Source organism: Bipolaris maydis (assembly GCF_028858645.1).
Source record: "Bipolaris maydis strain C4 unplaced genomic scaffold PSV08scaffold_15, whole genome shotgun sequence".
Classification (NCBI taxonomy): Eukaryota; Fungi; Ascomycota; class Dothideomycetes; order Pleosporales; family Pleosporaceae; genus Bipolaris; species Bipolaris maydis.
In genome coordinates this window covers 716,784-732,721 of record NW_027093871.1, presented here as the reverse complement: position 1 = coordinate 732,721, position 15,938 = coordinate 716,784, and the positions used below count along the sequence as shown (strand labels likewise).

Genomic DNA, 15,938 nt, shown 5'->3' with positions numbered 1-15,938 from the left:
GCTGCGCGTAGTTGCCCAGAAAGTGAAAGGGCGCTAGAGCGCTTACGGCCTTGGGCGGATCCTGGCCACGAGCTAGTCAACAAAAGGGACCACGATGTGCGCCCGGAGTCCGAGCGCGAGAAGGGCCTCGTTAGTCGACTGCACACCACCTGGGCCGATGCCGTCTGGTGTCTTGGTGCTGGTGCTGGTGCTGGTGCTGGTGCTGGCCCTGCTGGTGCGGGTGCGCTGCTGCGAGCGAGGACCGACTGAAACTGCCAGTCTGCCCGACGGCTTTCCCACGCGACGGGCCCGGACAGGGGGGGGGAAGCACACACTCGCCGATGGCTGCGACTCCAACCTAACTACTGATCCCGCCAACCGCAACGCCCGGCACCGTCAAGTGGCACTGCTGCAACGCTCCCGAGGGGCGAACCGTTGTCCTTTCCGAGCCACCGCGTCCTCGACGGGCCTGGTGACGTTGGCGACGGGGCAAGAGACGCTGCTCGCTGTCGGCGCGCGCGCACACTTGGGCAGGCCAGATTGCTTTGGCCCAACAAGCTGGTCGACTGCCTTTTTGCGACTGGCTGCTGCAAAAGGCGCAGGATCGCCTTGTTGCTTTTGGGCGGCAAAAAGAAAACGTCAATGGAGGAGGCGGCGGCGGCTGCTGCATGTCATTGTGTTAATCAGGTTCGCGAGCCGTGCGCTGACTGTGTTCTTTGGAGGAGGGGAGCAGCGCGAGGGGTGTCATGCGGCTTACCTCTCTACCCAACTGGCCCGCGGGTTGCTGCTTGCCCTCGCTTTGTTCGCAGGCAGGTGGTGTCAAGATCTGGAGAGGATCAAAGTGCCGGTTCCGTCGTGCGGTCCCTCTTCAACGCTCTGGACAGGTGGTGCGTGTGCTGTCTGTCCTGTCTCTTGGTACAGTATACCAAGTACTACTCTACATGCAGAGGGCGTCATGGCACGTTCAAATACACGACATCAGTGCATCCCAAGCAAAAGTCGAGTGCGGAGCAGCCCTATCCTTGCGCTCATCTCGCGCTCGCGACACTACAGCTTCACCATGACCAGGACCATTCCTGCAAGCATGCCCCTCCTGGCTGTCAAGGAGCCAGGGCAGTCATGCGACCTTGTTTGAGGCGTCTGTGGCGCCTTTGTGCACAGATGGAGATCCACAACCCGGGCGACAGCACTGTCGCCAACGTATCAATGTACTGACTGTACATAGACATGTACACACGTATACATAACCACGTAAGTACTCGAGTACTTGTCTGCCAACAGGCGCCTCAACGACGGCTCTGTCGCGTCTGGACCAGTGGGCCATGGGACGTGTCAGCTGGTCGCTCACGTCGCCATTGTTGCCAGCACTGCCAGGGCGGGCTCGCTCTCCCTTCCGCACACGGCGAGCAGCCTTGCGGAATTGGAATTGCATTGCAAACATGGCCGGGACGGCGACTCAGCGGTTCCTGGAGAGGTGCTGGGATTGGGAGGGCATGGGCCAGTTTGGAAGAGCCATGGAAGGCCGCTAGAAGGAACAAAGGCACGGTGCATAAGACGTGTCCTAGCCGTGCAGCGGGCGACAAGTCTGCGTGCCGGCAAAGGGCCCAAGCACAAAGGTGGGTTTGAGACAGCAGAAAGAAGCATAGCATTCTCAATCCCCAAGACGTCTGGCTCTGCTGCAGAGCAGCCTATTGGCGAGGCTTGTACAGAATGGCGGAGGCTGGGAGGGGGGATGCCCTTCTGGCCTTGTGAGACGGCCGTCGACGCCCCTGAAGCTCCGTGGAAACACTTTGGGCTCACGAACGACGCGCCTTTCCCACCCCCCACGAGGCCGCCACACAGCTGTAACCCGCAGAAACACCTGCGTATGTTCGCGCGAGGGGATTGGCCATGGCCGACGATATATATGGCAACACACACACACACACACACACACATGCTCCCCCTGGCGACAGGTCCCTTGTGTAGAAGCAATGCCAAATCGACGATGGCAGCAGTAGCATGTCTGTCTCGAGGCCATTCAACACCCCCTCGCCTTTGGCCATTTGCGGCCCAGCGCCGTGGGGAGACGGGATGGCATGGCAGATTGCGGCCAGGCTAGGTAAGTAGGTGCAAGGCCAGGACAGGCGGCACGTGGTGCGTTCTCGGACAAGGGCACGACGGCTACGCTGTCTGAATCTCCCACCGACATTTCAAAACATTTGGGCCATGTAGCTGGACGCAGTTGCGGTGAAGGAGTCGTGGACTGGCCTGGCACCGGGCTGCTTGGGGCGCTCGGTATGCTTCCGCTAGATCCGTCTGTGCTTGCGCGTCCCACCCCGGCCAAAGTATCTGCCGGGGCCCACCAGTCCCAGCCTCACTGTGTTTCGATCATCGACACACGTACCCCCTAAACAGTTGTGCACCACCGCACGCACACAGCATGCCACCACCTACTACCCTGCATTGCGACAATGGCCATCACATCACAAAAGCACAAACAAGCCCTCCCCAACTGCGATTGTCGCTGATCGACGCCTGCCGCCTGCACCCAACCTGCACCCCATCCGCCCGTGTTTCTGCGCATGCTTCTGCCTCTGCTTCGCCCACCACTCCGCTGTCTGACCCTGCCAACTCTAATTGCTCATAATGCCCCGGCCAGCGGCACCCACCACCACTAGCCTGGCACATTTTGTCCCATCATTTTGCAAATGCAACGACCTATTCTTGTCTTTGGAAGCACAGGGCGCCTCAGATATCCTGTGTCATCAAAGCGTGCCACTGGCCCAGCGGCTGCGGCCCCAGCTCCCCTTGACCAACGTTCCGGCGCAAGGGCGACTTGTTACCAACCCTGCAGCCAGCCAGGCTTCGACAATATCCAAGCGCCCTTCTCTGCAATTTCTAGAAGCCGCATCCATCGCTGCTCGTGTCACGGAGCGCTGCACTCGCCCACACCCTGTCGTTTTCCAGAAGATTGCCCATTTGCGCCCGTCTATCGCACATGCACACGCACACGCACACACTCACACCCTCGATAATGGCTGCCAACACCCACACACATACGCAATTCCTCCGTCATGCTCGTTGAAGCCACCTTTTCTACCCGCCCGAAAATGCGCGCTTTTAGCTGCTAACAAGAAGATGCCGACGCGGGATCAAATCCGACTCGCTTGCATCCGCATGAAAGCCACAACCCTTGCCTTTTGCTATTCGGCCCTATTCATCGTCCGCTCCTGATCTGCCCGTCCAGCCTTCTCATCAATTGCATTGTGAGCCCCCTTTTTGTTCAATTGCAGTATAGTGCACTATGTCCTCGTGACTACTGCCCTTGTTGGACAAACTGCCCTACTTACATGGTCTTGCAAAATGTCGCTCAGTAATCTCTGGCCCCAGGCTCACGACATTTGATGTTGCCGCAAAAAAACCCTTCATTTACCCAAGCATCTACATCCTCGGAACAAGGCCAATGCAATGGCCGCCGCTGTCCAACATGGGCATCTTACCACCATAGCTTGCCGTTCCGGGTGCACGTTGTCCTTGGAGCCGTTGCAAATGGCATCTGACGGTATGCGCGGTGTACAAATCGTACGTATTACATGGTTAGCACCAAACGCCGCAAAATACAGGTGAAACATGACGACTGCACAGACACGTCGTGCTCAATGAGTCAGTTGCGTCATCAAATATCCCCGATAGGCGGGATGAGCTGAGTCTCCTAATAGCAGTAGTATACATAATACAGCACATTTGCGAACCCGAACCCACTCCTCGTGTCGGTCCGCACAAACACTATATGTAGTAAGAAAAAAAAGACAAGTGGCAACTGCCGACTTACGCCCGATATCAAAATACAATCATGATCATCAGAGGGGGGAAAAATTGAAGATCAAAAAAAAAGACCGACAATGGAGTACGTAAGTAGTGGTCATGATTCTCAGATCCTAGGAACTCCACCAGTACCAAACAACTCCATCTTCACCCGCTCACTTGGAACGCCATAGCTCTTCAACTGGGCCTCAACGTCGAGCATGAACGATGTGGGCCCGCAACAGTAGTACAGCGTGCTGCTATTGTCCGTGTGGAGAATTGTCCTGTCGACGCGATCGAGATCCACACGGCCTTTGATATCATAGTCGTGGCCCTGCATATCCTCTTGGCTTGGGCGTGACAGGTAGTAGATGGCATGCACGTTCCCATGGTTCGCGACAACACACTGGTCCATGTGCTTCTTGAAGGCCCTGGTCTGCGAGTTGCGCGCACCCTGGATCCAAGTAATGGGCCTAGCTGAAACTCCCTCGTCAATCAAAAAATTCAACATGGACATGAGCGCAGTCACACCGACACCCGCCGAGATGAGCACCACTGGGCCTTGTCCTGCTGTTGCTGCTGTGTCGTTGTCGTTGTCGTCTTGACCCGCTTCCCCGGAATCTACAAGGTGGAAATCTCCAAACGGATGCGACACTTGCACCACATCGCCCTCGTGCTTTGCGTCGTGCAGCAGATTTGAAATGTACCCCACATGCGTCATGTCCTTGTCTTCCCCAAGCACCACTCCAGCCTCTCTCTTGACGCTGATGCGCAAATAGCTCTTGCCCGGTGCATCACTCAAACTATACTGTCTAGCCTGCCACACACCACCATCCAGCTCCTCCACAAACACCCTAACCGAGACGTACTGCCCCGGCTTGAACCGCGGCAGCTTTAGTTTAGCAGCATCCACCGGTTCGAGATAAAACGACGTAATCTCCTCGCTCTCGCGGACTTTCTTGGCAATTCGAAAGTCCTGCCATGACGGCCAGTACGACGTCGAGCGGTACAGCTGGCTCTCCTTGCTGATCATCAGGTTGGCCAGCTGCCAGTACGCGGCGCCCCACGCATCCAAGATCTCGGGTGTTGCGGCGCCGCCGAGCACGCTCGCCATGGTGGACAGGAGGTGCTTGCCGACAATGTCGTATTGATCGGCGCGGATAAAGAGGCTGGCATGCTTGTGGCAGATGAGTTCAACCGCGGGACTCAGCTTGCCCAGATTGTCGATGTTGGCAGCGTAGGCGTACAGGGACCCGGCGAGGGCTTGCGCCTGGTGGCCTGTGGCTTGGTGGGTGTTGTTGAAGATGTTTTTGAGTTCAGGGTTTGCTTCCAGCATGTCGTGGTAGAACCGAGTGGTTATTGCCGTCCCGTGTTCTGCGAGCACGGGGACGGTGCTCTTGATGATTTGGACTTGGGTTGGTGTTAGGGTGGCCATTGTGCGTGTGTGTGTTCGTTTTGTCTCTCCTTGCTAAAGTTTAAGTAACTTTTCTTATGCTTGATAGTCGAGTTACTAGTATGTAGATATGAAGTCTGTCGTTGTTGTCTATGTGTGAATATGTGGTATGAATAAACCATACTCTTTCACCATGGCATCTATATACCTTCCTTTACCATCCACCCAACTCTGTCCTTCCTACATTCCCCGTCCAAAACTTCTAGCATCTCCGCGGTACTACAAGCTTCACCTTTCTATCCATCCCAATCCATCATCCCTCGTGGCCTGTTTTCCCGGTCCACATGCGGATATCTCGCAAGGCGCACAGAAAAACCGCGTGATATAATGCTGAGTCCTTGCACTTGCGCAAATAACGCCCAAAATAAAAGGGCTTGGAACGTCTGCAAGAATTTGTAAGGTAAACTCGCAGCTTTTTCGTAGTGGGGCGGGCCACCAAAATTACGTATTGGTTTGGTTACATTTTGCACGTTACTACTATAATTTTTGCTGTGTTGAAGTGGTTTCTCCGATACTTCCGTTGCAGCTCTACTTTTTTTTTGCTTCGGCTGCGTTTGCCCTGGCAGGGGGTTTTAATTCTTATTTCATTTTCTTTGGCAAATGTTATTATTTTACCACCGTTGATCAATTTTGATAAATAGAATTTATCTGGTTGGCTGAGGTGTGGAAATGCGACAAAAGTAAAAAAAAATGCAATGGGTGCGCATACGATAATTGGGTTTAAACTTTGAGTCGATCAAAAATGCGTCATACAAGCATGCAGTTGTGAAACCAAGACACGTGCTGCGGCGAAATTGGTTCAGCTGTGCGAATTCGCTCACCATATTTTTTTTGGTCCTTCAAAAACACCTGAGGTTCAGTGTAATGCTGCGCTGCATTGCATCGAGCAAAGCCCTCACGCGCGCAGACTAAAAAGAGAGGGCTGGGAAAGAAAACAGACATATCACACCACAAACGTCAGATAGCCACATGATACTTTTTCTCTTACTAGCAAGCCACGACGGCGAACGCAACACATAGTCCTTTTGGTACCGCGCCACAAATGTGCATGCCGACTTCTTCCGAAAAAGAACTCGTGGTTACAGGTTTTTTTGATTATTCAGTTATGGGCCCCCCGGACCCCGTAGGGCTTGGGTGCGTTGTGTCTGGATGCACTGTGGAATTCGGAAATTGATAATGGCTGATGGGGACGTTGGTAAGGCGCCCCTGTGACATTGGTTGGGATGACGCTGAGTGTTGGGTTATGAGCCTTTTTTGGTGGTTGAGGTGTTTGTGTTCTCCGCGGAAGTGTGGAAGAAGGATGTCAGAGGATCGCATGTATGACGTGGGAAGAGAGAATTTGGTACAATCATATTCTTTACATATCTGCTTACAAGAAGACTGGAAATATGTACATAGTATATACGTCAGGGACTATACAGAGGCATGTGTTTGGTGGATGGACTAGTAGGTGTCCACCTAAAAGGTGTTTTTCCCCAGCACTGAATGGTGCGAGCTTTGTGCGTTGCAGCCAGGACCATCCCTAATTTTTGGTCCTTGGATTTCTGGCAGTTTCTGGCCCCAGGGACTAACAGTGGCAAAGTCCCTGTGCTTGACAAACGGCGTGGTGACATGAATCTAGCTCTGGGGAACGGCGGGCCTTGCATGTGCTATGACTATGCGATGGCCAGCGCTTCAAGTTGCCTCCACCGGGGCGGGCGGGACGTTCCGACTCATCAATACGTACCCTGTGCATAAGATTTCTAGACCGCCGTTCTATTGTCTGTGTAGAGTTTCTGACATGACTCTTTGACTTTAAAGGTTTTATGCAGGGCCTTTTTCACATTGGGAAGGCGTTGCCACTGAACTGGGTCCCCAAGTATCTTGCGTACGGACTCAACCTTCTTTTTGGTACATACATACGCGAGACGTCTTAATTATTAGCTACTTCTTGAATAGCGTTCATCTTGTCTCCATGGAGTACGTCTCACCAGTAGTCCTAGGCACACCGTTTGTGGAACTACCTGCATGGCGCCTTTTTCATATAAGAACAACAAGACTGACAATCCCAACCTTGAATCCACAGATTTCCAAAATAGAGCAACTCAAAGAAGCACCCAAAACTTGAGGCAACATCAGCCATGCAGCTCGCGAGTCTATGACGCTGCATGCATATTTCGAACACAAACAAAGTTTCAACACATTCAAAACATGCATGAAGGCTACGTGCGACACAACCACAAACACATGCAATGCCAAACTCACGCCTCCTTGGGATTGCCTCGGCCATTCACTCCGCAAAATGCGGTCTGCCAGCAAAAGCAGTAACAATGAGAACGGTAATATCGCCACTCTGCGATAATCCGGCTGTGGGGCCGGCGTACCCGTAGCAAAGTTCTTGCTAACGAGCACGACCCCCCATATACCCATACTATAGGCTTTTACGGCTTCATTCATATACTGTACGACAAGTAGACGCAGTACATGACTAGAATTATATAGTCGGTGAAACTAGGTGGATACTTTCTACGTAAGTTCATTGTCATGGGTATTTCGAAGACTGAAGAGAACAAGTCGCCTGTTCACGAGAAGGTCCGAATGTTTTGCAGTGGCTGGGGGAAGACAAGAGTTTTGAGATAGTGGATAATGCGATACTGGAGATCGAGACAAGAGAGGCAAGTAGGCTAAGGGGAGTGTGGCGTTTATTTGGGTGTTGGCCCGAAAAGTGGTGAGATTCCAATGAATCCATCACCGTGCTTCTTTATGAACGCATTCAACACCATTCATAACACCATTACGATTTCGCAATCCATATTCACACCCCATTCCATCCCATCCCATCCAATCCACCGCTTCCCAGAATCTCCTCCGAAAGTCTTCACACCGCGGAATCCAGTCACACTGAGCTGAAACATCCACCATCGCACCCTCCATCCCCACTACGAACTTTATCCCCCACCCACCCGCTTCTCTGCACAACTCTTTCTCTCTCTCTCGCGTCGAAGAAGCAAATAAAAAATGATCTCTCATCAGAATCTAGTCCAAAACCGAGCCAGCGGTGTGAATGCCGAAAAAGGAAAAAAAAATCCCAAAGATGACGCGCCTCCTCCCCCTTCCCCTCGCGGCATATTTCGAGGAGAAAGAAAGAAAAGAACAAAAAAACGAGCTAGTTGGGCTGGAGAAACAGAGAGAGAAGAACAAATTAAAAAAAAAAAAGTGTTGATCGTGTGTCATCACGCCCTTTTTTTGGGAATTAGGCTACTGGAACTAGCGCGGCTTTGCCAGAAGGGTTTCGCTTGATTATCCTCGGACTATTGGGAGAGGGAGCATAAAGTGGTGCATTAATTTTGTGCAGCGTAATGATGACTGCGGTATAGGGGGGTTCCAGCTGTGTAAAAGCAAATCCACGCGACCTAGAATTTCTCGTCGCTTTTTTTCTGATTGGGTAGCCCGGAGGAGGGTTGAGTGTAATTGTTGCTTTCTAAGTATGGTTTGAACTCCAGGTGTCGCGGTTAGGTAAGTGTTCTTTTCAGCGGAATGTTTGGCGCGACGCGAGGTATTCTCGTCGTGGATAGAGGGTGTTGTAGCGGAACAGCATCGGCTAGAGCAAACGGTAAACGAGGAGATCAAGATGTCGATTTACATCGAATTGAGTTGGATCTGATCTAATTTTTGTCTTTGCTACGTCTGAGACTAAGTACTTGATAATGGGAAGCTTCGTACGCTTACGTGTCGTCATCTCTTCCTTCTTTTTGCTGTAGAATACCATGTGAATGCAAAGTTATTGGGTACGCTGCAAAATATTTCCAAAAGGTTACATCCTTGTAACACAGATATGCAATCACCTCTCTTCTGTCTCATGGATATTTCTGCTTTAGGTTGATAAGTCGCTCTCTCTGCTTACTATCAACGGGGTGTCTAACGCCTTAGAATATCCCGTAGCCTTCTTGAAGAACACACATGAGGGGAGAGGTATCCCTTTTTATGGATCAGTTATGTGACACTTCACTAATTTTGAAGGACATTTTTGAATGTCTTTTTTTTTAATCTGCTATCAGCTGGAAGTATTATGAGAGAACTAGAGACGGGAATATCACTATGCTTTCAGTAAAAGTAGGTGCGCGGCGGTTATGGTAAACACAATAAAATGTCGTAACTGAATCATAAATATCACGCATGGTTCCAATGACCATATTCGATATCAGTAAATGCACCATGTGAGATGATTCGAAGATGATATAGTAATATTAGACATGATTTGAAAATACAAACTTTTTGCAAGATGTTTTTTCTCTGCCAAGATTTATTGAGTTGACACACACTCTTGCATTTGAATAGCTTATTAAAGCTCAATGTAAATGTTGGAAAAGGACACCATTTTGAGGCAGAAAACGAGGTGGCGGTTCTATCAGACTGTAATGTAGCCTATAGACGGTGTTGACAGTCTGCAGCTTTAGCTACATATTTCCCTGGCTGTGCTCGCTATCCTACCTTCTCTAGCTACTTGCTACTAGAATTGCAAACTGCTCTAACTCTTCCCTCCTCTTTAATCCAAGGAGAAGGTACTCGTTGCCTGCTGATAATCGGCAGCTGAATGGAGAAATTTATTCGCTGAATTCAAATGACAGCCTCTACCTGCCGCACAAAAGTATAGAGAACATTGGAATAATAACCAGACGGATGATAGCAGGCTTAGTTATTCCATGTGCAAAATAGTAATGGATAGGAGCCAAATAATAAGGCCGCTAATCCATAAATCACCAAAGGGAGGGATAAAAGAAGAGTGTGGCTTTGGATGCTAGACTCTAATTTATATTAAGACTCTACCAAAGTAATCAATGATATCTGGTGGCGTTGACTGCCTGAAAGATTAAATTCAAGGTCTTTATAACGGTACTGGAGAAGTGCATAGATATAGTCAGGGGTTTCCAAAAAGCCAGAGCATGGCGTACCGCATCTGAATACTGTGTAGGTAAAGCTGAAGTTTGGCCTGGTGTAAGCAAAACTCTTTAGGTACTGTTTCCCAAGTCATGAAATAGTCACATCCACGCGATGACCAGGTTGAGTATCATAAGGAGAAGTGGTGGAGGCCACATGGCGATATAATCGACAGGAAGCACGTCCGTTGCAAAAGAGACTTTACATTCACCTGTTCTTACACCTCAGGTTCCTAGGTTTTGCTGAAGCATTCTACACACTTACAATTTTCCTACCGTTTTTTTTGTAATGCAACCAGCACTGTCAAAACCTTCCCGATATTGAATGAGAGACGTGGGTTTGGGTGCTGCAGATGCTAAAATTGAGTCCAAGTACCCTGTAGCGAAAGCTTCCAAGAATGAAAGAAAGGAAACCGATCAATTCTTTGAAAAACTGTTGAGGAAGAGGACATTGCATACGGTCACTGGTCCCTTACCTGATGTTATCAGACCAACTGTGACCACCAGCGTCCTGGATAGGATAATCTTTGACTTTTTGCACTGCAAAATCACTCAAATACATTCGTACTAAGTCTTTGACCCGTGAAGTAAGCTGAGTTCAATATTGGTAGGCAATCGAGTCACGTGGTCAGTGCGACGGCAAAAAAAAGACAAAAAAGACTTTTTGGACAATCAGAGGTGGATTCGAACACTAGAGCCACCACAATAATGCCAAAAAAAAATAGCAAAAAAAATGGTAGCTTCTCTTTGATTGAGCGTGTCATCCTTAGTGCAGGGGCCATGCTAATCTTCTCTGTATCGTTTCATTGACCAAATGCCCGAAGGCGAAGAGTAGCAAAATTAAAAAAAATATATAGTTGAATGCAACCAGGGCAGAGCTAAAAAGGCGCACCAATGGGACGTGCGAATATAACCCCTATGTGGACGATGCACGGATGGCGCACGGATCATGAATCTTCGTTAATTACCAACATCTGACGTAAACCCTTTCCACCGCTTTCCCAGCCTCCACCACCAATATTGTCTGTGCAACTCCGCTTGTACACGTGCTTTGAATGAATGTGGTTTCACGCCTTTTTTTGTCCTTTATCTGCATTTTGGATGAACTTGCCACCAGTCAGAGGCTGTGCTACTATCACTTTACCTCCAACCTACGTGGAGGCAAAGAGCACTGATACATTCATTATCTGCAGCCTTTAGAATAAGCGATTTGTAAATCTACAAAACGGCTAGAGCACTGATTTGAACCGAATCGCCTGACTTCTAATGTTTGTCTCTATCTGGCGTCGCGTTGGAAGCATCAATTAGGGCACAAAGGGATTTAGAGCAGGCTACCAGGGCTTCGACACCGATATATTGAGATTACGTACAGTTCATAATTCAAAATTGTAGCGCGGATCAAGCTCATCTTGGTAATGAACTACGTCTTCTAAAAAAAACATGCGCTTTCGAACCGTGAACGAGCTCTGTATTGAATCAGAAATTGTTGAGTGACAGAGATTAATACCCCAACAAGGCGATGATTCGGACGCTTGGGGTCATGGGATAACTGCGTACAACATGTTTGGGAACGATAAAATCAATAAGAAACCAGGGGATCGAATTTTCGCTACCTTCGCCGGAGCATTGAGAAAGTAATATATTTGGTTACAAATGGCAATCTCATGTCAAAGACACATCATGCGAGGTTAAGCAGGACCTGGTGTATTCACAGTTTTTCAGTCATAAATATTCCTATCTCGGCTGGCAGCAACAATGTGAATTTTTTAACATATCAGAACAAGAAGTCTGAATTAATTCATTCGTGGCCACATACAGGCTGATCTATTGCTTCGCGCTCAGAACCTCCTTGACGACCGCAATGACCTGTGGAAATGCATCCTTGGGAGCGGCGACTACACCCTTGTTTTCTTTGAGTGTCCTACCAAGACCAAAGTCAAGCGGCTTTCCATAGGCATCAGTGACTTCACCACCTGCCTCTTGGACAAGCACAACACCAGCAGCATGGTCCCAGATCTTTTCTTGGTAAGTCTTACTGGTGGGCAATCTCAAGTATAGATCGCCAGCTCCACGGGCAATGGAGCAATATTTGGCTTGAGAATCCATGCGAACGGAGGGCTTGGTGATCCCGAGCTTGGAGGCAATGGCGGCGTTGTCGCCTTGTGATGAGTGACCCGCTTCAACAGACTCGCAAAAGGTAGCTTGAGTAACATCTGACAGCGGCTTCATCTTGATACTCTTTGGCTCTTGAAGGGCACCCTTACTCAGCGGTCGGCTGGTAGCACCTTGGCCCTTTACTGCAGCAAACAAAACACCCTTACCTTCCTTGTCATCTGCATCTTGTCCAGTAGTGACATCAAGGGGTGCTTGGTCGTCTACTGGGAGGTTGGGGCATCCAATCACGCCCAAAGTTGGAACGCCATCTACGAGCAACCCTAAGCAAACAGCGTACTGTCCGCCGCGCAGGAACCCCTTTGTGCCGTCAATGGGATCAAGTGCCCAAATCCTTCCCTTCCTGCCTCCCTCGCTGTTTCCTTGGTCGATAGCAGACAGCATTGCGTCGGCGCTCTTGATCGGCCCGCCAATCTTGGATTCTGCTGCACTGTCGTCCAACTTCGCTGCTTGTACTAGATCCCAGACAAGGTCGCGTAGCGAGTCGTTCTTGCGGAGATCATCTGCATCCTCTTCTCCAACTATCTCATCCTCGGGGAAAGCGTGCTTTATGGATGCAATTATCAGGGCCTGTGCGCCAAAGTCGCCAATCGTAACGGGGGACGAGTCGCTCTTGGACAGGGTGCCTTTGGAATGGCTCGAATATACCGACTTTGTGAGTATGGAGGCGCGCTGGACGGCCAGGAGAGCAATCTCAAGCTCTTTCTCATACGCCATGATGTGCGTACTAGAATTCGTATGTAGGAATTGTGACGTCTGTATTGCGATGGATGGGTAGATGTGTTGTTTCAATTGAGAAAGACGAGCAACACTGCGAGAGAGCAAAGACGGGTTGAGGAGTGAGAAAGCCAGGATGACAAGAGCTAGCAGAAAGAATCTTGATGGCGCGATGTGAGTGGACATGAGCTAATGGTCTTGTACCCCTCCACGCGCTGGTGGGGGTGCTGCCGTGGGATGGGTTCGCAGCGAGGGACCGAGCTTGGCAACGGCGGGCGGAGGTTACTGCTTTGGTAATGGCCGCCATAGCAACAACAACAACCCTACAGCTTATATGACCGACTAGCTGCTTTCGATATTGCCATCACACGCTGCTTTCTCTGTGTTGGCATTTTGACGTTTCTTTTTGCAACATCCGTCTGACATTCGGCTAAGACCCTGACTCTCTCGTCTGACCCGCATGAGAGTAAACAAAGACTGGTACACACAAGACCACCTACCTACCACATCACGGCGCACGCCACTCTGTGCATCAAAGCTCGAAACACGCCTACCCGCAATATCGCTGCCCAGCCAGCTCAATAGTACATAATGGCTTCGACACAGCAGCAGCCAGCGCTTGCAACCACCAAGCGCAAGTTCAACAAACTCCTCGACAACCTCACCGCAAGTACATCTACCACTTCACTCGCAAATAGCCTCCAAGAATCGAACGCATCGACGGAATCGCTTTCGGATCCAGATGACCCAAATCAACCAAACAAACGCCCACGCAGCGCAGGCTTGAGCACAGAGCGAGAACGGAACATATCAGAGGGCCAGGAGCGCATACGGCAACTGAAGGAGCAACTCATGACGCCGCGAAGAGAAGGAACCGTCAGAGTTGTAGGAAAGACACTATATACCCCCAAAGCCTCGACACCAAAGGCCTCAACACCGCGCAAAGAACCAAACTTCCAACCCTATAGCCAAGAGCATTTCCTCGCGAGGCTTAAGACGTTTGCAGATGTGAAGAAGTGGACCACGAAGCCAGATGCGATAAATGAGGTTGAGTGGGCCATGAGAGGGTGGAGCTGCGATATCTGGAACACAGTGGCCTGCAAAGGAGGCTGTGAGAACCGTGTGGCGGTCAAGCTGAGGCCTAAACGAAAAGACGCAAACGGAAGAGATCTTGAAATGAGCGAAGACCTCACAGTTGAGGTCGATAGTGCGTTGGTTCAAAGGTACAAAGAACTGATCGTTGAGGGACATGCCGAAGATTGCTTGTGGAGGAAGCGAGGCTGTCAAGGTATGCGCTGAGATGTATATGGAATCAACGCACTTTCTAACAACCGAAACAGAAGATATTTATCATATCCCCATCGCATCGCGAGCAAAGAGCTCGACTGAATTGCTCGATCGATATCGGTCTCTCAGGGCCATAGCTACCGACCTACCCTTTCTCGAACACATCACATACCCCGAGCCGTCGATACGCCGCATCGTCGAGCGCATATCCTCTACATTCTTCACATCGACGCCCGATACTCCATATCCCACGTCATCAACCGACATTGTAGCATTTGGCTTTGCTCTTTTCGGATGGACAGGTGTCTCAGAATCGCGCATCTCCCTCGCAGTATGCAACCACTGCTTCCAGCGTCTCGGCCTCTGGCTCTCCTCTGCCGAGCGCCTGCAAGAAATGAGCCGAAAACTCGAAGTACCCGTGGACAGCCTCCGCCTGAACCTTGTCGAAGCCCACCGTGAACACTGTCCCTGGAAAAACGCGGAGGTACAAGGAAATTCCAAAGACGGTCCCATAGCAAACATGGCAGCCTGGCAGACACTGCAGTTCATACTCCTAGGCAGATCTAAAGACGCCTACTCATCTTCTTCCGCCGCCGCTGCTCCAAATACCCCGCAGAAATCGACACCGAGAAAATCGCATGCCGGCCGTACAGACAGCGTTGAGTTAGATGCGGAGCTGGAGTATCCGCGCGGCAGTATGGATAGCGTTGATCGACCTAAGTATAATGATGAAGATGAGGAAGGGGGCCTCAAGGAGAAATGGATCAAGCTGAAGGCGAAATTGAAGCGCAGTGCTAGTAAAAAGAGTATGAAGAGCACGAAGAGCGGAAAGAGTGGGAAGAGCACTTTCACGAAAGAGAAGTAGATGATGCTCGGAGGCTTTTTTTTCTTTTTCTTGGAGAACAACGGCTTTCATGTGGTCAATTTGGTTACCTTTTAATGAATACTTTTTTCTTTTTCTTTTTAGGTACATAAAGATGAAGGATGCAGGGCAGATCGGAGGGAGAGAAAGAACGTTGTCGAGGATGGATGAATTACAAAATTTATAATCCTACTCTTCTAATTCAACCACGCTCGAATTGTCTATGTCACGCTTCCAGATATTTTCAAAGCGAAAAGTCGTAAGATTGGGGATAGGATAGCTCAAAATGAATTGCCATTTTAACAACGAAAATAAAACGTTGTAGTGCAGTCTATCGAAAAAAGGCCCGTCAATGTCGGGACTTTCACAAAAAAAAGGATACAAGAGAAGTTCAAAAAAAGGGTAAAGAAAGAAAGGTGTGGAAAGAATGGTTAAACTGATTGAACAACCGAAAAAGATGCAAAAGAGACTATGAAATGCAAAGACCCAGGAAAAACCAGCTACTATGACACAACAATGGGAAAAAAGCCAGCAGAAACCAATCACATAATTCCCTCCCTTCCCTAACCCTACACCCTTCCTGTTGTCCCTATCCCTTCCCCCCAATTGATTGACCCCACCCACCAAATTCGCCCCATGCTTACCAAGTGCAAACAAGCCCAAAAAGAACAGAACAGAACAGAACAAGAATAAGGACAAAAATAGATAAAATAAATTTCCCGAGTTTAGGGTATCACGTATTGGAGATGCCCACCGAACCCCCACC

At 49.8% G+C, this 15,938-nt stretch overlaps 5 protein-coding genes across 5 annotated transcripts; 3 read left to right on the top strand and 2 right to left on the bottom strand.

Annotated features, from left to right (window-relative positions):
- Positions 1-157: 157 nt before the first annotated feature.
- Positions 158-1,508, top strand: PSV08DRAFT_251549 (uncharacterized protein; the record flags this gene model as incomplete). Its single annotated transcript, XM_066092446.1, has 2 exons — positions 158-866; positions 1,261-1,508. 2 exons carry the CDS (start codon positions 158-160, stop codon positions 1,506-1,508), a joined length of 957 nt encoding a protein of 318 aa, XP_065948131.1.
- Positions 1,509-3,562: 2,054 nt separating this feature from the next.
- On the bottom strand, positions 3,563-5,386 carry PSV08DRAFT_332771 (globin-like protein). The gene has a single exon (XM_014225558.1). It carries the CDS (start codon positions 5,198-5,200, stop codon positions 3,893-3,895), a length of 1,308 nt encoding a protein of 435 aa, XP_014081033.1. The 5' UTR covers positions 5,201-5,386; the 3' UTR covers positions 3,563-3,892.
- Positions 5,387-7,346: 1,960 nt separating this feature from the next.
- Positions 7,347-7,587, top strand: PSV08DRAFT_332770 (uncharacterized protein). Its single transcript, XM_066092744.1, has one exon. The coding sequence runs from the start codon at positions 7,356-7,358 to the stop codon at positions 7,557-7,559; it is 204 nt and encodes a 67-aa protein (XP_065948130.1). The 5' UTR covers positions 7,347-7,355; the 3' UTR covers positions 7,560-7,587.
- Positions 7,588-11,874: 4,287 nt separating this feature from the next.
- On the bottom strand, positions 11,875-13,223 carry PSV08DRAFT_332751 (uncharacterized protein). Its single transcript, XM_014225556.1, has one exon. It carries the CDS (start codon positions 13,207-13,209, stop codon positions 11,959-11,961), a length of 1,251 nt encoding a protein of 416 aa, XP_014081031.1. The 5' UTR covers positions 13,210-13,223; the 3' UTR covers positions 11,875-11,958.
- Positions 13,224-13,355: 132 nt separating this feature from the next.
- PSV08DRAFT_16560 (C3HC zinc finger-like-domain-containing protein) lies at positions 13,356-15,242 on the top strand. The gene is made up of 2 exons (XM_014225555.2): positions 13,356-14,311; positions 14,364-15,242. The coding sequence occupies exons 1-2, from the start codon at positions 13,615-13,617 to the stop codon at positions 15,173-15,175; spliced, it is 1,509 nt and encodes a 502-aa protein (XP_014081030.1). The 5' UTR covers positions 13,356-13,614; the 3' UTR covers positions 15,176-15,242.
- The last annotated feature ends 696 nt before the right edge of the window (positions 15,243-15,938 follow it).